The 27,293-nt window shown below is 40.5% G+C and overlaps 1 protein-coding gene across 3 annotated transcripts in view; it reads right to left on the bottom strand.

Annotated features, from left to right (window-relative positions):
- ITPR3 (inositol 1,4,5-trisphosphate receptor type 3) overlaps window positions 1-27,293 on the bottom strand; it is a 406,280-nt gene that overhangs the window by 150,547 nt on the left and 228,440 nt on the right. For all 3 annotated transcript variants that reach the window (XM_077481406.1, XM_077481407.1, XM_077481408.1), the window contains exons 29-34: window positions 14,629-14,751; window positions 7,129-7,329; window positions 5,035-5,286; window positions 4,589-4,714; window positions 4,339-4,464; window positions 3,417-3,537 (exon numbers count right to left, since the gene is read on the bottom strand). In XM_077481406.1, coding sequence (XP_077337532.1) covers window positions 3,417-3,537; window positions 4,339-4,464; window positions 4,589-4,714; window positions 5,035-5,286; window positions 7,129-7,329; window positions 14,629-14,751 — 949 coding nt within the window. The remainder of the gene's footprint in view (window positions 1-3,416; window positions 3,538-4,338; window positions 4,465-4,588; window positions 4,715-5,034; window positions 5,287-7,128; window positions 7,330-14,628; window positions 14,752-27,293) is intronic.

The raw sequence follows: 27,293 nt of genomic DNA, 5'->3' as shown, positions 1-27,293 counted from the left end.
GTAACTCTAGGACTTTACAGTCTTTGTGCAGTATAGGTTATTAACCACATATTCAGAAAGGCAAAAGATTAATTGTAACTTGCAAAAAAGATTCAGCAGGGAACAGTGTACTCTTTAAGGTAACTACATTAGACAGTGCATGGTAAACTTGATCCTCTAAATCTGTGTACACTATAGTACTTACATTAATAGTAAACCTGGAATGTAGCACTTGTCTTAGTTTGTTCCCTGAGAAAACATTCTGCAGCTATACTGCTTGGATGCTGTGGTTTTGCGTAACATTTTCATATACATATATATGTAATTTATGAATATTTTCTTATTGGTGTTTTTGATGCTTTATATTTAGTTATGATAATAATAAAGAGACCACTCTATTACTACACCCGTAATTGCACAACAAAGAAAATGTGTTGGACTTTACTGGTACAGATGAAAGCATGCATACATTTTAAAAATCTTTAACAACTTTATGGTAAACAACTTTTAGTTAAAAGTAATGCTCAAATCAATCTTAAAATCAATGCTGTAAGCTGCTTATTTCAAACAGCAATGGCAATATAAGGAAATTGCAATAGCATGTTTGCATTTTCCATATATATATATAAATATACTCTAATATAAAATACTGTAGGCCTTTATTTGTGGAATGGTAGCTAGCACTTAATTCTGTTAGTAAGGGGGAAGCTTTACATAAAGCAGCTTACAGCACTGATTTTAGAATCAATTTGATCCATTATGACTTTGAACTAGTATTTATTTACAGTAAAGTTGTTAAAGATTTTTAGGCTGCTTTCACACTGCTCTGTTGAAAAAAGCAATCAAGAACCATAAGCATTTTTGATGTGTTTTTGGGTTGCCTGACTCCCAGCATGCTCCTGTGATACATGGACAAGTGACTCAAAAAACGCACCAAAAATGCAACTGTGGTGCATTTTGTATGCACTTTTGACGTGTTTTGTATTCATTTCATTGGGGATCTGCATTTCTGGTGCAGTTTTGAAAAGTGCACAAAAATGCAGCAAGCAGGACTTTTAAAAAACTGAAATGCAACTGACCAGTGTGAAAAGTTATATAGGAATTTAAAGGGATGCATTTTTCTTCCACTTTGGTCCTTCCACTGAAAAACTGATCGATAACTGATCAGTGTGGAAGGACCATTAATATGTATGGGTGGGTTCATGTGTGGACCGACAAACTTTCTGTTTTGGTTTATTTTTATTTACATAAGCTAAACTTTGAAGGAAAGATAAAGACTGTAGGAATTCTATCATTCCATACATAATGAATTACATTCATACAAATCAAGCTGAGCACAGTTCTAATGTACAAACTGCAGTAATTCATGTAAATCCATCGATTTAAACAGTTAAAAAAAAAGGCATGCCGGGAATGCTAACTGCACATTGGCTGTGCTCTCAGCCAAACTATCAAACCATCCAATGGCTGGTGTCATAACGAATCACATGTGCAGCACCATAGCAGTTGAAGATTAAACAGAGGCAAAGGTGGCAGCTTCCTTGGCTGAAAACGATAGGAGAGTTTACTTCCACTTAAAAGGGAAGTATGTTTTTTTTTGAGATTCATACTAACCTAGGTGGATGCAGCATCAGACCGATGCTGCAACTGTCCCTCGGCATCTTTGCACTGAGAACTGAGCCACCAAACACCGCCGATGGCTCGGTTCTCACTCCTCCCTGGGTGGAGAGATGCTGACTGTCAGTCAGCAGCTCTCCTGCTCGGTTCCTCCACGCTCATTGGAGCACTGAGTTGTGGAGGGGCGGGGAGCGGCCATCTCAGAGCTAAGACTGCCATCAGTCAAGACAGCTGGCGGATCCAGACTTTTGAAGTGATGCGCTGCCTCATCTGACAGCAGTGACGTCAGTGGAGGGTGGATTTCAGACTGCTCTCCCCTGGAAACGGGTCACAGGAGTGCAAAGTGAATTGCACTCTAAAGGAGAAGTCCAGCCTGAGCTTTTTAGGCTGGGCTTCTCCAATGAAATAAATAAAAAGGTTATTGTTTTTTTTCTAAAACAACAAATGTTATGTTATACTTACCTGCTTTGTGTATTTGGTTTGCAGAGTATCCACAATCCTCCTCTTCTGTGGTCCCCCGCTGTATCTCCTCTTCTCTGAATTCCCCATAACAAGCTGCTTGCGATGGGGGCACTCATGCGGGCTCAATCTTATGCCGCACTGTTTGCATCTATTGATACACATGTGCACATCAACTCCAACCCCACTCTCTACTCACAGGATTTGATTGACAGCAGCAGCAGCCAGCGGCAGAGCCTCCTGGGGGGGGGGGGGGGGGTGGAGAAGAGCAGTACTGCTGCAAGTGCAGTGCTGGATCGAGATCTTGCTCATGTACTGCAAGTATTTCAGAAGGAGCTGGGGGAGTTGACATTGAAAGGTTTTTTACCTTAATGCAGAGAATGCACTAAAACATTTTACCTTTACAACCACTTTAATATCAATGTTTGTACACCTTACAGTGATCTGTAAGATAAAATGGTTACATTTATCTGGATTTACTCCCTATATATGAAGAACCAGTAATGAAAGTCCTATCCCTAGTTAGACATTTATCAGGATCATTCACTTTTCTTTGAATTAATTCTGCTTTCAAAATTAGGGCACTTTCACACTGATGCATTGGTGGTAAAGCACCACTATTTTTAGCGATGTTACCATCGTTTTAGCAGCGCTTTTAATCCCACTAGTGGCCGATTAAAGGGTTAAAAGCGCACGCAAAGCGCCGAGCAGGCGATTTGGCGTGCTGCCCATTGGGGCCCACCACTCCAAAAGCGCTACAAAGATGCTGCCTGCAGGACTTTTTTTAACGTCCTGCAAGTGCACCGATCCACTGTAAAAAGCCCTCGGGCTTTCACACTGGAGTGACAGGAGAGGCGCTTTACAGGTGCTATTTTTAGCACTATAGCGCCTGTAAAGCGCCTCAGTGTGAAAGTGGCCTTAAGGTACATTCATTTTATATTTCCCTTTCTGCTTATATTGTTCATAAATAAATAATGTATGCATACTGCCTGTTTCATATTTTCTGGTAATTTATTAAAGCTAAAAACCTTCTGGAGTATTTTCCACTTTCAAACATAAATACTTACTTGAACAATGGGCACAATGCCATATAGCAATGCAAAGTGCAATGATTATGTGCAGTAACCCATAGCAACTTAAATTTATATCTGTTAAAGGTGATTTCTGATTGGTTGCCATGGCTTACTGCACTTTTAACTTTATCTTTGCTCTTTGTTTTGCTTGGCCTGAATACCGTATCTACGCTCTATGTTAATATAAAGAGATCTGTGTCTTGAGTTAGATAAAATATGGAAAACTTAACTTCATAATTGAATTATAATTCACTGTTAATCATTGAACATTGAATTTTATGTCCTTACCAACCATGGCCAGGGCCCGTATACATGCCTCTACTGAGCCTTTATACTGCTGCTGAAGCCAGGGACATTCAAGAAGTCGAGTAGTTGACTGGAGTAGTTGGACAACAATAGCTTGATGAGTCTAAAATGATTAAATATCAGCCATTAAATTCTACTTACAACATGATTTTGTTACAATAGGAATGTTTTTGAACATATAAGTTCAAACAATTATATTATGTATCGGTTTGAAATAAATAATTTATGCACATATATGTGATAAATAAAAGTCTTAGCCCTTGTACACACGGTCTGAGATTCCGACGGAATGTGTCCGATCAGACCGTTTTGTCGGATATTCCAACTGTGTGTGGTCTACATCGGACTGTTTCCGTCGGAGTATCCGACGGACCAAGTTTTCCAACTTGTTGGTAAAATTTTCCGACAAAATGCTCCGATCGGACATACTCCGATGATGTGTAGAGAATTCCGATCGGACAAAGTGCCACGCATGCTCAGATCAAATTCCTACACCAAAGCTATTGGCTACTAGCGTGAACGTAATCCCGTCGTAACGAAATAACGTCATCACGTCGGATTTTCTGACAACTTTGTCCGACCGTGTGTATGCAACAGTTTCGGACAAAATCCGACGGACAAAATCAGACGGATTTGGTTGTCGGAATCTCCGACCGGGTGTACAAGGGCTAAGGGGTGATGGTGTCTATGGGCTGTGTAAATAAACTTGCTTTTGACATCAGTTTGAGACACTTCTGATAATTCATTGATGGTTGCACTTGACCTACAGTTGACCTCCTTTTCATCATGCTTCAATCTGCTTTTGTATTCGTTTACAAATAAATGGAAAAAGAAGCAGTTCTGACACAGAAGCCCACTGACCAAGCCTTTACAGGTATGAAAAAGCAATTTGATAGCCACGTACCTGCAGTGAGGTGCTGTTTTCTGAAAATGGGGAGTTAAAGAAGGACCTTATTGTCTCCAAGTCCACAGTAAGAACATACTTCTCTAAGGTGGAATCAGGAAGACGCTTCTCACGCTTGTTACATACCTGACAAATAAAAAAATTATTAAGACATTTCACCCCAACTATTTTGATTTTGAGGTTTACTTGCAGATGTTTTTGAGCTCAACTACAGAAAAACCATAAAAAACACTTGGTCTTTTATACTCACTCGAGCCATATCCAGGATAAAATTCTCAAAGAGGGTCCATATGTGGTTGGTGGTATAAATTTCCTTCATTTCTACCTCGGTATCCACATAACAATGGTTCACAAAGTTTACATAAGATATTTTCACCTTTAAAAGAGAAAGACTAAGAATAACCATACTGCAAAAAAGATCACATTTCACATTCTCGCATTATTCAGAAATCAGTTTCTAATGCCTTAAAGAGAATAATATTAAGGACCTCAGTGTTTCAAAGCAGGAATGTTAACCATTATGTTTGAAATACTTTCAAAACCTCATTTTGACATCACGTAGATAGCATATATCCAGGTATCGTGGTTAATATACTTGCTTTGTGTTAATGAAATTATATTTGGAGGTTCAATTCAATCTAACACACACACACACAGTAACAAAAAGAAACACTAACACACACAAGGCATTCTTACCTCTGTGATACAGTCCTCATGGGTCACCACTCGCACTACATCCTCCAGAGGCAACAGAGACGTGCACTTGATCTCGGTGTACACATTCTTTCCCTCAGCACATGCTGCAAGAAGATTAACCAGTGATATGTGGTACATAAGGGGACTGTTGTCCTCCACACCTTCACGAGCCGCTGCCATCAATTCCAGCATTGAAGCAAATGATGCTTTGTCATTGTAGAAGACTACCACATCATCTCCTGCATTGGTCAGCTGAAGAGAAACAAACATGTTTTAATGTGTAGACTATTAAAGACAATCTTGTGACCGCTTAAAACCTGCCCTTAATATATCCACTGCTATATGTGCACCAACTTGGGGAACTCTGAAAATGTGTAATCAAACATGTAAAAATCCAAAACCCAAATAATCCTAATTGGATGAATAAATAAAATGGTACATAATAAAAACTGCGATTACGGTACTTAATAAAAATTGTATATGCAATATAAACAAATATAATAAGTTAACCAATTCTTTGCCAGTGATCCCTATGCAGGAATTCAATTAATGGAACATAATTGGTATATATAATCCACTCCATGTATCAGATGGTGGAAAGCAGTATTCCTAAATGGCTGATCTCTCAGGTGCACTTGTAGCCTCAAAGTGATTGTAAACCTATGTTTTTTTTTATAATAAACATAATTATCTCCACTGTGCAGTTCTGTTTGCACAGTGTGGCCCTGATCATCATCTTCTGGGGTCCCTGCGGTGCTCGCAGCTCCTCCTCACATCGGTAAACCCCCTGGGAGAAAGACACGCTCTGCCTGGGGTTTACCTTGCGGGTGCTCTCCTGAGTCCAGCATTTGCATCCATAGACACAGAATGCCAGACTCGGCTCCGCCCTCCAGCGATCGCATTATTCGATATGATTGATAGAAGCGCAGCCATTGGCTCCCGCTGCTGTCAATCGATCCAATCAAGAGCCATGAGCCCTGGGCAGAGAGGAAGAGAGCATCTCCACTGAGGGAACGAAGGGCTCAGGTGAGTAAAACGGGGGGTCTGGGGGGCCAGTCAGTGTTTACAACCTTTTTAACTATGTGTGACCACTGATAGCCAAAAGATATCAGACGTTCCTTCCCAAAGGTAAAGGCAGACAAAAAGAGTGTAGGTCCCTACTCACCAGATGTCGTTGACCCTCTTTACCTTACGACAAGAGGAGTCAAATAAGGCTTGTGTGGTCACCGTGACCGGATGTTAATCATTGACCAAGATTCCCATCCTATCCACCCGGTAGTTCAGGATACCACACATGGAAAAAAATTCCCACTTGGCAGAGTGAACTAGGGTGGGCAGGAGGAGTCAGCCACCTTTACCTTCATGAACTTCCAAGACAAATATAAAAAGGAAATATAAATATGATTCTTTTACATTTACTGGACTAAAAAAGGACAAATATTTTTTAAAACTGCATTTTTAGCCCTAAACATTAATAAATAATGACAAAATACAAGATATTCTCTTTATGCAAATACATACATTTCTCTCAATGCAAGTTACATTTTCTAGGTCTGACATTACCTTCTAAAAAATACAACATGACAGCTCACCAAATAAATGCATATATTTGACATGATTTTTTGGATATTGATAGTATTCTGTAGATCACAATCAAACTCCTTTGTCAATACTAAAGTCTAAACAAACCAGATGCATGCCCCTTCCTGCTCAGCTTGAAGAAAACTGTAGAAGTATGTCAAATAAAATTTACTAGCTTATTTTAAAATGTATGACATATGAAGACACACTGACAAGCAGAAATAACTCATGGAAAGCTGAAAGTTGCTTGATGGCATGACTAGTCAAGCAAGTTTTCCTTAGGACCAGTGTACATCTTTTTGCTATGCCTACATTTAGAAACAAAAACATAAAGCCCCTTTAGCTTCATAGCTTAGAGACCTTCCAGAGCCATAAACAACCTTTGGCATAATGTCAAATTTCTATCATTGTGTTTCATGTATGTATTCTGTTTTTACTGGACTTGTTTCCCCATAACTATTGTGCTTCCATGAACAATATTCACTTGCTATGGTAAGGATTCTTAACAATTACCTCTGTCATGATCATGTCCTGGCACTTTTTAATGTATTTTCCCTCAGCTTTGATGATGGTGTGCAGAAAGTCCAAGTACTGGACATGCCGTCCATGGGTGGCCAAGCAATGGATGAAGTGTTGAAGGACAGTTTCATGTATCTCTGTACAAAGCTGGTAGTTATTGAGGAAGATATGTTGCATGGTCTCAGCCTCCAGTAGCTGGGGAAACAAACTCACATTAACACAAGGTCCTTCATAAAGCTGAATCATCTTATCACAAACACAAATAAAACAAAAAGATCCAAAAAAAATCTACAGCCAACTGATATTCCACTATATGAAAGAGACTACCCTCTTATCAAACAGTAAAGTAATTAAAACAAAGTGTAAAAAACATTTTCTAAGTTGAGTGGGCAATGTAGCATACTGTTAGGCCGCGTACACACGGGCGGACTGTTCGCCCAACTTTGTCCGCTGAACAGTGTTTGGGCGGACAGTCCGCTCGTGTGTGGGCTTTCAGCGGACAGTTTCAGCGGACAGTTTGACGAACAAGATTTTATGGAATTTCCGAAAAACTGTCCGCTGAAACCTTGTTTCAGCGAACAGTCCGCTCGTGTGTAGGCTTGTTCGTCAAACTAAGTTCCACGCATGCTCAGAAAGGATTTACACGCTGAAAGTTATAATGCAGTGTATAGGACGTCGTATTTTTCGTCCCGTCGTACGTGCCGTTCACGTCATCGCGCACGGTTTCAGCAAACTGTTCGTTCGTCGTGTGTGGCCATGTCCGTCCATGCTAATTTTGAGCGGACTGTTTGCCGAAACTGTTTGACGGACAAAGTTGGGCGAACAGTCCCCGCGTGTGTACGCGGCCTTAGAATGTCATTTTTATTCAGTTTGTCTATTGGATTTCCAGGAGAAATGATTTAAAGTGTTTTTTTTTTTTTTTTTAGATCTGTATGCAAAAGTGTTTAGCCTAATTTAAATAATCTTCTCACTCTGTAGTGTTGCATCATAATATTTTTTCTATAAACTTATCGGTCTGTAGTGTTGTACTACAATATGTGTTTCGATGTATAGATAATTATTAAATCTGTAAACAAGAAGAGCCATATTTGTTAAGTATATATATGAGTTCTGCTTGCTGCAATGTACTGCTGCACAATGATTAAGCCCTATTGTTGTTCTCTCTGCATGTCTACAGGTGAGGCCTAACTGCCTAAAAACAATAGATTTTCTACGTGGCTGTTATTATTCAACAGGGTGATCGAGTGATTGCAGTTATCATACCCAGGATTTCTACTAGACTCTGGTTTGGACAGATTTAGTGAGTTATTACTAATAATTACAGGACTACAATATAAAACACTAAACTTCTATGCAAAACAATGTACCGCTTTGAGATTCAAAAATCTGACATAATCATACCGCCAGGGAGGCCACAGCCCAAGTTTAGTCACAAGTCCAAATAAAAAATAAGTACAAGGGACATTACTTACAACCATGTGCTTCTGGCTCCTCTATTCGCAGAAATCCTACTTCATCGATTCATCCCCTCCAAATACCCGCAACACCAAAAGATCAAGGCAGCAGGAGTTAATAGGGTTAACAAAGCTGTGACAGGCACTCATCAAGAATGCCTGACTATGCCCACCCTTTCCCCCCACCTCCTCCATTCAGGGTGCATTCACACCTTCAAATGCACCCGCACTCTGATTAGATATGAAAAACCCAGCAGGGGTTCCCACAATTAGATGCAGGAGCTGATAGACTCCCATTGCTATCATTGGGAATACCTCCTGTAGCCAAATGAAGGAACCCCCACTGGGTTTCTCATATCTAATTGGGGTGCGGGTGCATTTACAAATGTGACTGCACCTCTTTAGAATTTGTACTATAGGTTCCATAAATAAAATAGGATCTATGAATGGAAGAGGCAGGCCTCTCAATCATCCACTGTTCTCCAAACACAGATTGTGTTTCATTCAAGGAAGCAAGAGTATGGCTTCTATAAATGGAGAAGCTGGGTGGAAAGGCCAGGCATAGGGAGTAGTGCCAGTCACAGATTAAGTGGCCCCCATTAACCCCTTCTCTACTGGGAGATTATGGTGAGATTTCAGCTTTTAAATGATTCAGCATTATAAGGGACACATCCTACACACTGTAAGTAATGTCCCTTGTGCTGTTTTTGTGTTTTTTTCATTTGTGACTAAACTTAGGCTTTACGCGTAAACATGATAAAAGTCATTTAACATAAAAAGTCACTCAATATACACAATATTTCCCATTTAAATGGAAGGTCGTTTTGGGTAATTATTGTATGGATTATCTGAAAGTAATTTTACTTTTTTACTTCGTATGCATGTTTTATGAAAGCATTTCATATACAGATTTTCAATCTTTCCTCTAATAAAGGACCCTTATTAAACCACTCTAGATGTAACAGGTTCCCTTAGGGAGTAATCCTTCTTATGGACTCCCTTTCCTTTTACATTTTTCAGTTGTTCCTCTTTTAGGTATAATGTATAGATCTACAAAAATAACAATACAATATACAGTATCTCACATGTGCCTATGTAAACAAGGTATTTCCCTGTTCTCTAGTCACATGACAGGGATCTACTGCTCCCAGTGATCGGAAGCAGTGACCTTTGTCATGTCAGTGGTAGCCCACCCCCCCTACAGTTAAAACACACTGAGGGAACACACTTAACCCCTTGATCGCCTCTAGTGTTTAACCCCTTCCCTGCCAGTGACATTTATACAGTAATCAATGGCTATTTTTTAGCTCTGATCGCTGTATAAATGTCAATGGTCCCAAAATAGTGTTAAAAGTGTCCGATCTGTCCGCTGCTATGTTGCAATCCCGATAAAAATCTCAGATCTCTGCCATTACCAATAAAAAAAAATGATAATAAAAATGCCATAAATCTATTCCCTATTTTGTAGACGCTATAACTTACGCAAACTAATCAATATACACTTATTACGCTTTTTTTTTAAACAAAATATGTAAAAGAATACATATCGGCCTAAACTGAGGAAGACATTTCTTTTTTTATATATATATTTTTGGGGGATATTTATTATAGCAAAAAGTAAAATATATAGGACACCAGTTTTGTTTGGGGACAGCATTGTAAGATTGTGTAATTGTCAGTTAAAGCGACGCTGTGCCATATCACAAAAAATGCTCTGGTCATTGAGGGGGTAAAAACTTCCAAGGCTAAAGTGGTTAAAGTGATTTGCATTTTTTTTATAACAAACATATCATACTTACCTTCTCTGTGCAGTGGTTTTGTACAGAGAAGCCCCAATCCTCCTCTTCTTGGGTTCCCCGCCGGTGCTCCTGCCTCCTCTCTGCTGCTAAGCGGCCTGCTTGCTCTGGGGGTACCCAAGCAGGATTGCTGTCCATTCACACACAGAGAGGCAGCTCAGCCCCGCCCCCTCTCTCTCCTCACCTTTACAATCCTGACAATTGTATTGAATTTTAGAAAAAAACTGTGAAAGCCCTACGTATTATTGTACTTATACAGGATTTATATAGTGCCAACAGTTTATGCAGCGCTATACAATAAAAAGGGGGACAGTACAATTACAATACAGTTCCGTACAAAAGGAATAGGAGCGCCCTGCTCACGGAGCTTACAATCTAAAGGGAGGGGAAGGTGACACAAAAGGTAATAGCTTCAGGGGATGATCTGATGGAGTCGACTCAAGTACGGCTTTTTAGGTGGAGGTAGGTTAGGCTTCCCTGAATAAGTCAATTTTCAAGGATCGTCTAAAGGCGGATAGGGTAGGATCTGATTGAACATACTGGGGCAGGGAGTTCCAGAGGAGAGGCTTTGGAGAAGTCCTGGAGGTGAGCATGGGAGGAGGTAACAAGGCAGCTTGAGAGCAGGAGGTCCTGGGAGTAGTGGAGAGGACTATTTGGGTGATATCTGCAGATGAGGTTGGTGATGTACCCAGATAGCAAGGATAACTTGCTACAAATTTGTGGCAGTGTTGAATTGTAAGTCTGTTAACTTGCAGAAAGGAGGAGCGAAGGAGATGGTGTTATATGTGACACTGAAAGTTCACTGAGATAGGTAGGAGGAGAAACAGGAAAGCAGAATCACAGAGGCCAAGGCAGTGGAGTTTGTTGAGGAGGAGTGGGTGGCCAACTGTGTCAAAGACAGCAGAAAGGTCCAAAAGTATGAGTATTGAGTACTGGCCATTGGTTTTAGCAGTTAGTAGGTTGTTGGTGAGTTTTAGTAGGGCAGTTTCAGTGGAATTTTGTGGGCAGAAGCCAGACTGTAGAGAATCGAGAAGGTTGCTGTCAATGAGGTAGGAGCTTCTTCGGTTATGGACAAAGCATTCAAAAGGCTTGGAGGCAAACGGAAGCAGGGAGATGGATTTTAAATAATTCTTACTAGACCCCACCGGTTTGAATAACTTAAGTATGAGGATAACCAGTGTATGTTTGAATGGGGAGAAAAGGGTGCAGGAGGAGAGAGAGAGGTTGAAGATGTTGTTTAGAGAGTTTAGGATAGAGAGGGAAATAAGAAGTAATTGTGAGGGAACAGATGATGAGGTGGGCCATGGAAAGGAGTTTGGCAACTTCCGTAATAGTAACAGGGCTGAAGGAGGAAAGTATTGAGTGTGGTGTTGGACCTAGTTTGCAGATTTAGAGAGAAAGCTGTGCGCTAGATCAATAATTCTGTCAATTTTGTTTTTGAAATGATTGGCATACTCCAGGGCAGTAAGTACCCTTAGTGGGTAAAGGCAGTGGCAGTGGGGGGGGGGGGGGGGGTGCTGAAGTAAGGAATTAAGGATAGAAAAGAGTTGACAAAGTTTGGATGAGAGGGTTTTGATGAGAGTGGTGTAGTAGGTTTGTTTAGCAGTGTGGAGGCAGGAGTTGTATTTGAGAAGGGCAGAGTATTTTGGGGATTTCGTTTTATGCCACACTCGCACAAGAGCACGGCTGTGTCTGGTGTTGTCTATTTGACAGGGTTGCAGCAGGTGAGTTCTGGTTCTGTGTGTAGAAAGAGGAGCGAAAGTGTCCAGGGAGGATGACAGTATGTTCTTGTAGATGGAGGTGGTCAGGACAGGGGTGCAATTGTATCATAAAGGCAGTCAGCCGCAGGAACCTTTGCCACCTCAGCCCTTGCTTTCTTCATTATGCTACTAACTGTTTTCAGGTTGGCGGTATGGGAGGTAGGAGACAAGGAGAGTGTGAAACGGATAAGGTTGCGATCGGAGAGAGGAAAGGTGGTGTTAGAGAGGTTGGAGGGTGTGCAGAGGTTGGAGAATACAAGGTTGAGAGTGTTGCCATTGGAGTAAGTGTGGTTTGTGTCCACTGTGTTAGCTTAAAAGAAGAGGTAAGTTGAGCAATTGAGAAGTGGCTGAGGCGTTAACATTAATTGGAATGTTAAAGTTCACAGAGAATGATAGCGGGCACTTCAGAGGAGAGAAAGTAGGGTAGCCATACAGAAAGTCATTCAGAAAGGGTCACACTGGACCGGGAGGCCAGTAAATTATTGCAATCTTCAGACAAACTGGAAAAAGAAGATAAATGCAGTGCACTTCAAAAGAAAAGAGGGAAACTGAGGAAGGTTTAGGAAGCACCTGGAAGGTGCTTTTTGGGGAGAGGAGAAGTCCAACTCTGCCTTCTTTTCATCCAAAATAAGACATTTGGCTGTTACACACATTTAACTACATAGCACTATCTGATCTCTAGAGGCCCTGGTGATGTAGCCAGGGTCCCACAAATGCATCCTGGGAAGGCTTCCCCACACAGTGCCTTCCTAAGAAATCTTGCTCATACACTGCAAGATCTCGCAGGTTTTTTGGCAGAATTGTTTTATGTCTTTTCACAACCTTTTCATGGTGGCTTTACTTTATTGGTGACAGTCCATGGGAAGGTCCACTTGAAAGCGGTATTAAAGTGGTTTTAAAGACTAAACATTTTTTAACTTAAAGCATTATCTGCACTAAGATAAAAAATGCCCAAATTACTGTTCCCCCCTTTCCAGCTTTAAACAATTACGTGACTCCTCTAAACGATCTAGCACTGTCCTGGCTGCAGCACCAGACATACAAAAGACTCTGGGAGCAGTGGCTCCTGCTGCTCATGCTGCTGTCAGTCAAACTCCAGTAATGAGGGAGCAGGGATGTGGCTTACCGGTGCTGTGTGTTTCTATGAATGCAAACAGCTTGGCTTAGGAACGTACCTGCACAGGTGCCCCAACAGCACATGGTTTGCTAGGAGGAAACTTGGAGAAAGAAGGAGCAGGCAGGGCCGGTGGGGGACCCCCAAAAACAGAGGTAAGGGACTGCTCTGTGCAATACTGTTCAGAGCAGGTTAATATATCTTCTTTTTTATTTTAATAAAACTATTTGCTTTTTAGTTTAGAGTGATATTAAAGGCTAATGTGGATTATATTGTAGCTTACCAATTCTTACATATGGTTGCCAAATTTGTTTTCTTTATTAAGCTTTGTTTCTTTTATTTTGAACAGTAACAGCTAAAAATGTCTGCAAGCCAAATGTCTAGGTGCTAAGGAGACAGAAAAAATTGTAGAGCAGCATATGTCTGTGTAATAATTTACGTAAAAATGAAATGTATTATTGTCAATTAGCTAATGCATCCTAATATGTGAAACAATGCATAAAATCCCAACTGCAACTTACTTCCCCAGCAGTTGAAGTTGACTGAAGCATGCTTGAAAGAATGTGAAACCCCCAAAACAAACATGTGCATGCATATAGAACACTGGCTGTGTAGGTAATAACACACTGCATACCCTGCCACCTAAAAATCAGTAAATCAGCCCAGCAACTACAGAGAGAGGAAGGGTACTAAATCCGATCAAGCAAAACTATGATGGATTGTGTGTCTCCTGCAAATATTGGGGCTCACTTGATTTACTAAAATTAACTCCAATATGTTGCTGAAACAGAATGGATAGGGAACTTGGACATATACATATATCCTTATTCAGTTCACTGTGGCTTTAGATGGGTTGACAGTTTTATGAAATTTCTGTTATGCCATTAAACTAAAAATCTGTTGTATGATGATTTTACCTAACACTGAATTTAGGAACAGACAAGCAAAAAAAAATATTTCACTAACCACCAGAATAAACACAGCATGTGATACATTGCAGATATTTACTTTTAATCATAGAATTTAAGGGGAATCTGTGACAAACGAAATATGCCATAAAGTGCAGGCTCTGCGACTGCCATATATCCAGTCAGCTGCAAAAATGGATCAAGCATGTAGTCAGTGAAGTCAGTATACTCCCATCCTACAAATTTGCTCCAGGTGTCTCCCGCTCTAGATATCATGGTGACAGCCCCAGAACCTGTATATGTAAAGAATATGCATATTCCTATATTCATAAGTTCCTTTTAAGGTGCACTCTGTGTTTTATAGCTTGAAATATGTGTTGATGTGGTTTAGTACACTAAATACACAGGAGAAAGAAATAGGTATTAGTCACTAACAATGTTCTGTATGTGTATGCTACTTACACCAGGGGTCAGGAACAAGGAAAGGTGTTTGTGTAGAAGAGCCTGGTTTTCTGGGTTCCCGTGACAGAATTTCTGCAGAAACTGGTGTGTATACTTCAAAATCTCTTTCATCTTCGTGTCTCCCTGTACAAAGGTAATATCAGTTAGTAACTTGAAAATCCATTATTCTATTGCTGTACTTACATGTGAGACAGATGAACCTTTAATGTTATATTTGTGTCAACAAACCTTGCCTGTGTAAAAACATACTTTGATGCTTGAAGAATTTAGACTTTGATATATCTGTAGAGAATTATAAAAGTAAATGGAGGAAGCATTTTTTAACTAGCTGAAGTACTGGGAGAAAATGCTTAGTGCAACATGCTATGGCAGCCAATCAGATTCAGCATGGCCAAGTGCAATCTGTAAAATGTGATCTGGGATTGATTGTTATGGTAAATAATAATGTAAATACTCATGCTATGGAGACAATAAACTATATAAAAAAAACAAATATGTGTTATGGGCTGTAGTGCAAGGTAAAAAACCCTAAGTGAGTGAATGTAAATGTTAACCCCAGCGCTGCTCCAATAAACATTGAGTAATAAAATATCATATAGCGTAAACAATCTCATAGAATTAACAATATAAAGTGAATAAACTGTGAATAAAAGAGAACATAAAGTGCAAATATAGTGTAAACATAAAAGGTACAATCATATAAAGTCCATCCAAATAAATATATGGTGTGCTGATCTTATGCAACTTATACAGCTGGTGCAGATCTTGGTGATACTCCTTGCTCCCCTCCTGGGTCCCCACTCACCAACAATAATCTTTAAACAAGCCTGGTATACAAGTTTAAATATCGCCTTCCACCAATAACTGGAGCTGCTGCATGTATTCTGGGTATAGGTGAAGGGATCAACCTTCTTCCACTGATTAGCTAAAAGGATGTCAGGTATATCCTAAGTCCAGATGGACATATCCCCTTCCAAACTTTCCCGTTGGTCGAATATCCATATAATAGACGGACCACTGACGCATGCACTTTGAAGGAACAGCATACTCATGCTGTTCATTCAGAGCCCTCCACCACAGTCTTTGGACACAGTTCACTGTGCCATCCAGAAATGCAAGGTAAAGCTCTATCAAAGAAGAAGCCATATCTGAACATGATCCGGAAATGCCGCCGTCTTCTCTGGGTTAAAGCACATTTAAAGTGGTCTGTTGCAAAGTGGAAAACTGGTCTATTGTCAGACAAATTGACAAACTTTTTGACAACCATGGGCGCCATGTCCTCTGAACTAAAAAGGAGAGGGACCTTTGTTACCAGCACGCAGTTCAAAAGCCTGCATCTCTGAATGTATTAGGTGAATTATTGCGTACGCAAAGGCACCATCAATGCTGAAAGATATATCCAAGTTTCAGAGCAGCATGTGCTCAGGCAAGAATGGGACAACATTCCTCTCCCTAAACTTCAGCAACTGGTCTCTTCTGTTCCTAGACATTTATAGAGTGTTGTTAAAAGAAGAAGGGATGCTACGTTGTGGTAAATATAACCCTGTCCCAACTTTTTTGAGATGTGTTTCTGCTATTAACTTCAAAATTTCCTTTTTTTCCCTAAAATGGTAAGTTTTGCTCAGTTAAAATTTTTTGGAATGGAGGTTGTACGTACCTGTAGAAATTCTCAGAATTTTTGTATGATTTGCTACTACATGTGATTTGATTTTAATCCAAGTCATATTATTAAAGTCTTATGTAACAAAGAACATATGCAATATTTCAAATTATCCTTAAAAAATAGTACAATGAGGGTCCTTGAAAGAAGATGTATGCTGGCCTCTAAGATAATTTTGAATATGGTAACTGAAGTAATTCAATCAGAGAGACAGTTGCTTCAATCAATTCAGGCAGGGGGTTTGACCCACCCTAACGTATAAAAAGAATGTGGTCTCTCTGCATATAAGGATCTTGATGAACTGCATTATGCCCCAATAAAAATTAGCTCAGGGGGTTTGACCTACCCTGATGTTTAAAAAAATAAAAAAATAGTGGTGGCTCTGCATATAAGAATCTCGATGAACTGCATTATGCCCCAATTAAAAATGAGCTCAGAAGAGAAGTTGTTAAAGCTCATAAAACAACAAAGGGTATCAAAAGGAATTTTAAGCCTATTGTCAGACAGACAGTACAGTAAAAGAGAAATTGATCATCGCAGCCTCTAGCTTCAAAAGCTGATAAAGAATCCTATTGCAGCTATAGCTGGCCATGGATGGGTAGACTTTTAAACAAAAAGTCTTTGGAAAGTTTTTCAAGAAAGAAAGAAAGAAAGAAAGAAAGAAAGAAAGAAAGCTTTCCAAGAAAGTTTATTTTTCTAAACATTAGTGGGTCAAATTGATTGCAGTGACAAGAAAATGTAATAAAGCAGGAGTGACATTTTTTTCTCTAATTTCTAAAACTGTATCTGGGTTTTGTTCATTAACCACTTCCCACCCGGCCAATGTACATATACGGCCAGGTGGGAGCCGTCTACTTCTGAGTGGACGTTTCTGAACATCCTTCAGAAGGAGGGGGATCGCGCACCCAGACACGGCGCATCTCGGATTGGCAGGAGGGCTCTGTGATTGGCCCTCCTGATCACATGACAGCCGTGTCCAATCAGGGCCGTCATGTGATGTAAACAAACAGCTGGTTGCTAGGCAATCGGCTCCCCTCTCCTCACACAGAAGTCATCGCTGAGGAGAGGAGAGCGTAGATCGCTGCAGCCGGCTGATGATCAGGGAGTATGAGCTGTTTTTTACAGCTTTTTACTCACTGATCACCAGCCTAGTGTAAACACACAACACACCACACAGTATAAACACAATGTCCCCACATGTCCCCAAAACACACATGTCCCCAAAACATACATGTCCCTAATAATAAAAACATGTCCCCCACATATGTCCCACTAAAATCACATGTCCCAATGATTATCTGTACACATATGTCCGTGATCACCTGCACACATATGTACATGATCATTTGTGTACATATGTCCGTGATCACACAAACCAATTATTATACCCTTAACCACATTTTTTTTTACCAAAGACATGTAGCAGAATAAATTCTGGCTTAAATTTATGACAAAATTTGATTTTATTGGATTTCTTTTAAAATAGAAAAAAGAAAATATTGTTTTTTTTCCAAATTTTCACTCTTTTTGCTTGTATCACAAAAAATAAAAAAACTGAGTCGTTAATAAATAACACCAAAATAAAGCTCTATTTGTGCAAACAAAATGATAACAATTTAATTTGGGTATAGTGTAGCATGACCGCGCAATTGTCATTGAAATTGTGAGAACGATGAAAGCTGAAAATTGGGCTGGGAAGGAAGGGGGCGAAAGTGCCCTGTATTGTAGTGGTTAAAGTACATTCACTCCAAAATCAAATGTAAGAACATTAGAATGAGATTTAATTCGCTTATGAAAACTTTTCTACAAATCTTCCTAAAGCCTTGTACACACTATTTGTTTTTTCTTTCAACCCAGTGGGGTGAAGAGCTCGGGAGGAGTTGCTGTAGGCTGTGCTAACATTACATAGTTAGAACTCCCCCCGCTGAGCTATTGTGTTCTGACAAGAGGAATGGGACCCCCCCCCCCCGCCGCTGGAACACTATGGTCAGCGCTGATCCGATGCCGGCTGCCATACACACGGGTCGAAAGATGTGGCCCATGTGTACAGCTCTTTGTTCAAAATACTATCCATCTATAGCCAGCTTAAGGATCTGGACCTCATACAATCTGTGACATTATCAGTATCTATAAGTCTATTGTAGTAAAAACCAAAATTTGCCCTTGGAAGTTCCGCAGAACTACTGAAATTATTTATAGAGAACAGGTGATGTTAAACTTTAAACTGTACTGTATTTTTGTAATTTGGAATGTACCAAAAAAAACAAACAAACACTTTATACTAACAGTAAACCATAACAGTGTAAAGTCACTTTCCTGCCTCAGATTAAAGTAATACTAGAGTCTATTTTTTTGCCTTTTAGACCCCTTTCACACTGGGGGCCGAGGGCACGTTAGTGCTAAAGCTTTTGCACTGCTAGTGGGAAGCTTTTAACCCCAAAGAAGGGATTAAAAGCACCCGTGTTGCAGCGCTTCCGAGACGCTTTTCAGGGGCTTTGGAGGTTCTGCCCATTAATTTCATGGCTTTTAATGGCTTTTTGTATTTTTATGTTATTTTAATAAACGGGATTACACGATATCTAGCTTCTATATCTTTTTATACTAGGCTCTATGATCCTTGGTGGGAAGAAGTTTCTGTTCTGCAAGCCCAAGATCACCCACTGCCAGCAGACAGGTTCTGCTATAAACGATGTATGACCTACTTTTTAGTTAATGGGGGCAATCCAGTCTGGTAAGCGGCCCATCTACTTTCAGCACTTTATGGGTGATACATACTAGTGAAGGCTGGAGTTCTTTGAGATACATTGGACTAACACTGCATGGCATTACGTTTTTTTTTGCCTGTTGATACATAAGGACTTTCTTTTTATTTGTTTTTTGAATTGTTTTTCTTTTTTTCAGATACACTATTTATAGGTGGCACATGCACTTGTTGCTGTGTGTATTATGATTTTTGTGCACTCACTTTAAGAATAATGTGGGATTTCATTAATGGTGTTATGCAATATGAAGACTAAGTAAAGAATATCAAACAGCAGTTCACATTCTACCATATAGGTTTATTACATTGTCAGTGTTATATATAGGTTCATATATAGCGCCTCCTTTTATATAAATCACAGGTCCAAGTTACTAAATATGAGTTCACACATTTTTCTATTAATGGTCTTAATATTAAAGCATTCATTTAATAAAGTTATGCACCTTATTCACACGGGCACTAAAAACCGGTGTGTTAAAAAAACAACTGCACCAAGCCACCCACTTTCTGTCCCAGTTCCACAACCGGACGCCTCTCATGTTAGGGGGCTGCAGGCCCTACTATCTGAGCTAGCTATGGAGCCTGGGGCATCCCCGAATGCAGTTTCTCCTGCCTCCACCCCTCAAGATGGTATCGCTGCAATCCTAGCTGCCATTGAGAATAGCAAAACCTCCATGCTTGTGAGAATAGATTGTCTTACGGAAGAATGTAATATCATAAAAAATGACCTGGATAAAATTCAGAAGTTGGCTGACCGAATCACAATCCAGAATATCCGCCACTGAGCACCTCACGGCAACTCACACCAACACAATAGCTGACTTACAATGAACAATACAAATGCTAGTCACTATATCAGATGGCGCAAAAAACAGAGCGAGGCACAACACTGTCTGTGTTCTAAGTCTCCCGGAAGGTGGGCGGGTGATCAGCCAGCTGAGTTTGCAGAGGGGTTCTTTACGAATTTGCTAGGCTTCACTGATGTCTCCCCGACCTATGTCGTTGAGCGTGCCCACCGCGTATCCTGGGGTCGTTCTATCTATGGAGCAAATTCTCGACCCTTCCTTGTTCGTTTTCTCAACTACAGAGATCGTGACAAGATTCTCTCTGAGGCTCGTAGACACCCCACGCTTCCATATGGCAGACAATTCCACACTTTTCAGCTGAGCTGCAATGTAAGCGGAAAACCTTTAACCACTTAAGGACCGCCTCATGTAGATATACAACGATACTTTGAAGAGGGATGTCTCGGTAACGTCAGCAGTTGCTGCCACAACCGAGATATCCCTCTTTACAGGAGGCGGTCCTGTGTGCAATAACCGTGGTCTCCATGGTGGGTTCGCCGCGAGATCACTGTTATCAGCGGCGGGAGAGGTGCCACCCCCTCCCGCTGCTCTCCCGCGCCCTCCGCCACTTACCGGAGCCATCAGTAGCGGTGAAGGTGATCGGGTCCTGTCTGTGCCTGGGTATAGAGACGAATGAGAGACTTTTTGACCCCAGATCTCATATTTAAAAGGATCTGTCATGCTTTTTCTATTACAAGGGGTGTTTACATTCCTTGTAATAGGAATAAAAGTGATCCATTTATTTATTTATTTTTTAAAAGTGTAAAAATAAATAAAATCAAGTAAAATAAATAAGAAAAAAAATATGTTTTAAAACACCCCGTCCCGACGAGCTCGCGCACAGAAGCGAACGCATATGCGAGTAGCGCCCACATATGAAAATGGTGATCACCGTGATTGGTAGAGCCAGAGCAATAATTCTAGCCCTAGACCTCCTCTGTAACGCAAAACATGCAACCTGTGGAATTTTTTAAATGTCGCTTATGGAGATTTTTGAGGGCAAATGTTTGACGCTATTCCACGAGCGGGCGCAATTTTAAAGCATGACATGTTGAGTATCAATTTACTGGCGTAACATTATCTTTCACAATATAAAAAAAAATTGGGCTAATTTTACTGTTGTCTTATTCTTTTATTCAAAAAAGTGAATTTTTCCCAAAAAAAGTGTGCTTGTAAGACCACTGCGCAAATACGGTGTGAAAAAAAGTATTGCAATGACCGCCATTTTATTCTTAAACTAAATATAATGTTTGGGGGTTCTAAGTAATTTTCTAGCAAAAAAAACTGTTTTAAACATGTAAACACCAAATCTAAAAGAGGCCTGGTCCTTAAGTGGTTAACGAGGTTCGTAAGCACCAACGTGAAAAGAACATTAAACATAGCATGATGTATGATAGCGGTCTCTGGGTCCCACATAACAGCTCAGTTTGTATATTCTATTCCCCGACCGATTGGCTGAATACCCTGGGCTGAGCAAGTTACACTAATTCAACATTTGAAGTCACTTTTAAGAATTGCTCTGAGAATGGCCTTTTCCTTTAAGATCCATTATTTTGGTTGTTCTGTATCCAGCTACTGGGCACCAGTTAGCTAATCCAGCTGGCCTCCTTAATACTCATCCTGTTCCTGGCTGAATCCTTGCTACTCTCATAAAGATACTCCTACTATCCTTGATACCGTTAGGTTTGCTCCCTGGGGCTGCTACATTTGACCTTCGGCTCTACTGGACAAGCCTTTCTTCACTGAGTTTGTGGAAGTAAGCAGACCTTATGATCCTAGTCATGTTATACACCCTTTTTTTTTTTTGGTTCCTTCTTTGCCGAAGCTACCTTGCTAGTTAAGTACTTTGTTTACGCACCTAGCCCCTCAGGTTCTGCCTTTCTAAAAGGGCTTCACCACTTCCGCATTCCAGGACTTCAAAGAAAACTGACGTTTTGTTAGTTAAGGGTATCAAACTGACTGGCATAGTTGGGGTTGCTGGTCAGTAGGGAGTTTGCTATATTTACTATGTTTGTGTTATTTCCTAACCCATTTGCCTTGCTTAACATTTATCCTCATTAGCTGGAGTGCCCTCATCAGGGGGAGGGGTTAATTCCCTAGGTGCTGTTGTCCATGGGGGTGTGGCAACTCCCCTGAAGGGTGGGTCCCCTTTCCTTCCTTTGGGTTGGTTTCAGGGCCCCTCCTATACCTCTCTGTACTCTGTGCTCAGCCCATTTTGCTATGTATATCTACTATAGTGTCTTCATGGAGTTCAAATTAGTTTCTTGGAAATAAGGGGTCTCAATAATACATTTAAAAGAGCCCTGATGTTTAAATTCCTTAAATATCGCAAACCACATATTCTCTTCTTACAGGAGACTCACCTCCTAGGGAATACAATTTCATACCACTTATTCCAGTTATATCAGGGAGGTCGCCATTCTTCCACATAAATCTCCTGCTTATAAGGTTATACACATATGTTTAGATCCGGGAGGCAGATGCATCATTTTAGTTCTGGAAATTGGTACTGTGAAATATGCATTTTTCAATGTTCAGATCCCCCGCCCTTTTCTCCTGGCATACTGTACACCAACCAGGAGACATTGGCATTATTACAGCTCACTATAGCTATTTGGGCTGGGGACATTAATGCTGAATTGCAGGCTGACTTGGATTCCTCCAATCCTCAGCGGGTGGCTCACACCTTTGACTCTGGAGATATAAATTCCCTCTAGACCATTTTTACTCTCATTATTCTGCCTCACACAAATCTGGCTCGTGCATTGATTTGACGTTTGGCTCCAGACTTATGCTATCTACCATTCGGGGTGCTTCCTATCTGCCGGATGGCATTGCGAACCATTCCCCCGATGGAAATTACTCTGAAGGTAGCGATGGGTAGATTCCTGGGTGTCTGGCGCCTGGACTCTAAATGGATTTATAATAAGAGGGTGCAGGAGCTGCTGCAGGACTAAGGTCCTCACTACTGGGAGGTAAATTAATCCACTGCATCCCCTCAGTCGGTGTGAGATGCCTTTAAAGCATTTACATGCCCTGGTGTGGATCCCTAGGAAATATTTTAGGCAATTTGAATCTGCAGTGACCTCATTTCTTTGGAGAGCTCAAAGGCCTAGCTGTCATTTAGGCATGGCAACTTCAGCACCCAGTACCCTCTAATACTTTTTCACCACATACACCACTATGGCATAATCTCTCCCTAAAGCATTTGTTCTTGATTCCTGACCCTATCGTGAGGCTTTTAAGGGGATTAAATATTTTGGCCAAATTTGTGAAGGGGTAGTGCTCCAGATATTCGACACCCTTAAAGTGAAATATGCCCTCCCCAATTCAGGTTCAGGTACATTCAGTTGTGACATGCCTTTTAGTTGCAATTTGGCAATCAGCCTATAACCATAACCTTGTCTAGAATTGAATCTATGTTACATGAGGATAGTCTAGGTAAACCGCTCTCTTCAATATTTAAGTCTCTTCAACCCTCTGTTCATGACGGCCTTGACAAGTTATTGTCGTGCTGGTGCTAGAAGGTTCCAGAGTTAGATTTATAAGACTGGGAAGATGTTTGGGACTACCTTATGCAAAGCTTGATCTCAGCCAGAGACAGACGAATACAATTTAAGATTCTTCATAGAGTTTATCTCACACCTCAAATGTTACATACGATTTATCCCTCACACTCCTCACAATGTTGGTGCTGTACGGCTGACCCTGCCACGTTCCTGCATGTGTTTTGGAAGTATCCGAGCATAAAATTATTCTGGGCAGCGGTTTCCCGATGTATCTGCACAGTCACTACTATTGCTGTACCAACTGACATTTGCATTTTAGGTCTCATTCATTTACTGGCTACCTCTATATCTATGAGAACATTGATAGGCCTCTTATTGTTTTACACACGTAAGTCTATACTCCTTAAATGGAAATATACCCAGGCCCCTACCTTAGATTATTGGAAGAATATGGTCAACAAATTGGTTCCATTGTATTTACATATGAATCTCGGGGATGTCCAAAAAAATTCTCCAAGGTATGGGATATTTGGACAGAGTCCAGGGATACTGTCGGATCCACACCAACACCTTCATATGATGTTCTGTTTTGCTTCTGTTTATTATTTAGGTATGGCCCTGTATACTGGTATAGAACCACGATATTTACTCTGCACACTTCAGATACGTTGAATTAAGTCACCTTAGGCCTTGGTTACCAATCACCTTGTTGTTCTTTGCTTTTCTTTTTTTATTGTTTTTACTTCCAAGCCTGGATATGCCAGGCTTTATTTTGTATTTTTCCCCTTATATTCTTACAATAAAAAGAATTTAAAATGAAACAAAATAAGAAAAAATTATAAAATACACAATACTGCTTAAGTACACAATATTAATGTTGTGTTTATAGTATATCTTACTTTTCCTTTATACTGTATCGTTGTCCAAACTAATGTAATAAAAGAGTCTTGTTGAAAAAGCGTGCTAAATCTTGGAAGGCTATTTTGTTACTGGGATCAGAAGGACACAGTCGCCACTTTTATGTTCTACGCTTTATAAAGCCGAGTCTTCTAATCAATGCTAGAAAAGTAGAACCACTTCATTTTATCAGCCTGGAATCTTTACAAGGAGGGTCATATGTACTGTTTAGATCGGCCAACATAAAGCACTCTAAATTGTATTTGTATAACGCATTCATGCACGGTATTGCAGGGGCCATAAAATGATGGTAGTAGTTCCTGTTTTTGAAGGCTTTCCCTCAATGCCTTAATGCAAATAGTCAACCTCATTAAACATGAATATATTATTCACACTACATTATTCTGATGCATACTATAGACATCTCCTTACCACTACATCAACATTCGAGCCAACGATCGTGCAAAGTACATTACATATCTGTCTATTGCTGCACAGTGCATTTAAATGATTAGTATATCCATGCACAGCATTTGTGAGTGCGCTTTTCTGATTCATTTCCTAGAACAGCACCTTGTTGCGAGCTATAGCTATAACTCTTCACTCCAGATAAGAAATCAATTTATCGCCCAGGCCTTGTCAAACATTTTTTTCAGGGGCAATTTCATGTGAATTGAGGATAATTTGGAAGAAAAATGTCCCATTTATAATTTGTGCCTCATTTAGAGCTGCAGAGCCCGAGGAAGCAAAGAAAGCAGAGCTAACTCTAAACTACAGCTATAATTTACATTCTACTGGCACTTCTAGAATGTTCAAGAGATGTGCTCAGAGGAAAAAAGGAAAGCAATGGAGCAACCTCGTAAGAATCTCTTTGCTTTCTGTTAGCTTATTACCTCTGCCGGACATTTTAGAAATACATTTAGAAAGAAATCATTATATATAACACTGCATCATATATGTATAGCTTATATTGAAATAAACATATGGTATAATAGGGGAAGCCAAGTGCAAAAAATTGAAATGCATTACAATACGTAACATTGAAAATATAAACAAAACTAGAACTGCTTCACAAGGAAGCTAAGTGACATGTAGCGATAAGTCAAGAGAACTGTCAGTTTACAAACATTTGATTGGCTTGATTATTCACCTGCTGGTCAGTCAAAAAGTTGGCAATTCATCTATTTTCTAGTGAATTTACTTTTTTGAGTAGACAGTCTCTGCCTTTTGGCTGTAAAGCAACAATAATTGAAGCAATATTATTGTTTGTTAAAAAAAAAAAAAAAAAAAATTTTTATACTTACGTGCTCTGTGCAAAGGCTTTGCCCAGAGTAGTCCTGATCCTCTTCTTCTCGGGTCCCCTGCCTGTGCTCCTGGCCCCTCCCCCTTGACCAGTGCCTCCATAACAAGCCGCTTGCTATGGGGGCACTGGTGCATGCTCGCTCCCAAGCCCTGCTCTATGCACCCATTTTACAGAGAGTTGTGGCTCGGTCCTGCCTCTCTCTCTCCTCATTGGCTCACTGGTGGTGATTGACTGCTGTGTGTCAACCAATGAGAGAGAGAGGAACCCGGGACTGCCGAGGCTCATGTGCACATCACTGGATCAAGAGGGGGCTCAGGTATTACTGGGGCTGTGGGGGGAGCAGCAGACAGAAGGTTTTCACCTTCATGCATAGAATGCTTGATGGTAAAAAACATTCAGCCTTTACAACCACTTTAAATAGTAAGGTCACCCAATACTGGAGACCTCCCACATTTATCACGCATTACAATTTGCGTTGACAGAAATCTTGATGTGTTTTTATTGAAATCAATTGAACATATCAGGTAAAAATGCAAAGGTGTGTTTTTAGCTTTAACCACTTTCAGACCGGACCAATTTGCTGGTCAAAGACCAGACCACTTTTTGCGATTCGGCACTGCGTCGCTTTAACTTACAATTGCGCGGTCGTGCGACGTGGCTCCCAAACAAAATTGACGTCCTTTTTTTCCCACAAATAGAGCTTTCTTTTGGTGGTATTTGATCACCCCTGCGGTTTTTATTTTTTGCGCTATAAACAATAATAGAGCGACATTATTTTTTACTTTTTGTTATAATAAATATCCCCCAAAAATATATAAAAAAAACATTTGTTTCCCTCAGTTTAGGCCGATACGTATTCTTCTACATATTTTTGGTAAAAAATCGCAATAAGCGATTATTGATTGGTTTGCGCAAAAGTTATAGCGTTTACAAAATAGGGATAGTTTTATAGCATTTTTATTAATAATTTTTTATTATTTTTTTTTTTACTAGTAATGGCGGCGATCAGCGATTTTTATTGTGACTGCGACATTGTGGGGGACCCATCGGACATTTTTGACACATTTTTGGGACCATTGTCATTTATACAGTAATCACTGCTATATAAATGCAGTGATTCCTGTGTAAATGACACTGGCAGTGAAAGGGTTAACCAGTGGGTGGCAGTGTAGGGGTTAAGTGTTCCTAGGGGAGTGTTACTAACTGTGGGGGGGTTGGGCTTTCATTTAGTGTACACTGATCTCTGCTCCAATCACATGGAGCAGAGATCAGCGTCACTAGTTGCTAGGCAGAATAGACAAATGTTGTTTACACAGCATTTGCTCTATTCGGCCGCTCCGTGAGACGATCGCGGGGATGCCCGCGGCGATCGAGTCCGCGGGTCCCGCGACCGGACTCACGGGGGTCCCGACCAGCGTGGGAGCGCGCCGCCGGCGGCGCGCTCCCGATGGCAGGGCGGCATCGAATATTGGACGTACCTGTACGCCAATATGCCTGCCCGTGCCATTCTGTCGACGTACATCGTCGTGTGCTGGTCGGGAAGTGGTTAAAGGGAACCCCAGCCATACCTTCAATCCTGCACAGTTGTACAGGCCCCTTTCCTGTACTATATTTCTTAATTTGCTTTATACTGTCAGCTTCTCATAGTGCATGTCTCATTTCCTGGCTGGGGGACAATCAATATCACCTA

This window comes from Lithobates pipiens, unplaced genomic scaffold (assembly GCF_037356315.1).
Source record: "Lithobates pipiens isolate NorthernLeopardFrog02 unplaced genomic scaffold, aLitPip1_a1.2 Scaffold_16, whole genome shotgun sequence".
Taxonomy (NCBI): Eukaryota; Metazoa; Chordata; class Amphibia; order Anura; family Ranidae; genus Lithobates; species Lithobates pipiens.
Note: the sequence above shows the minus strand (reverse complement) of the source record. Positions and strands in the feature narration are given on the sequence as shown.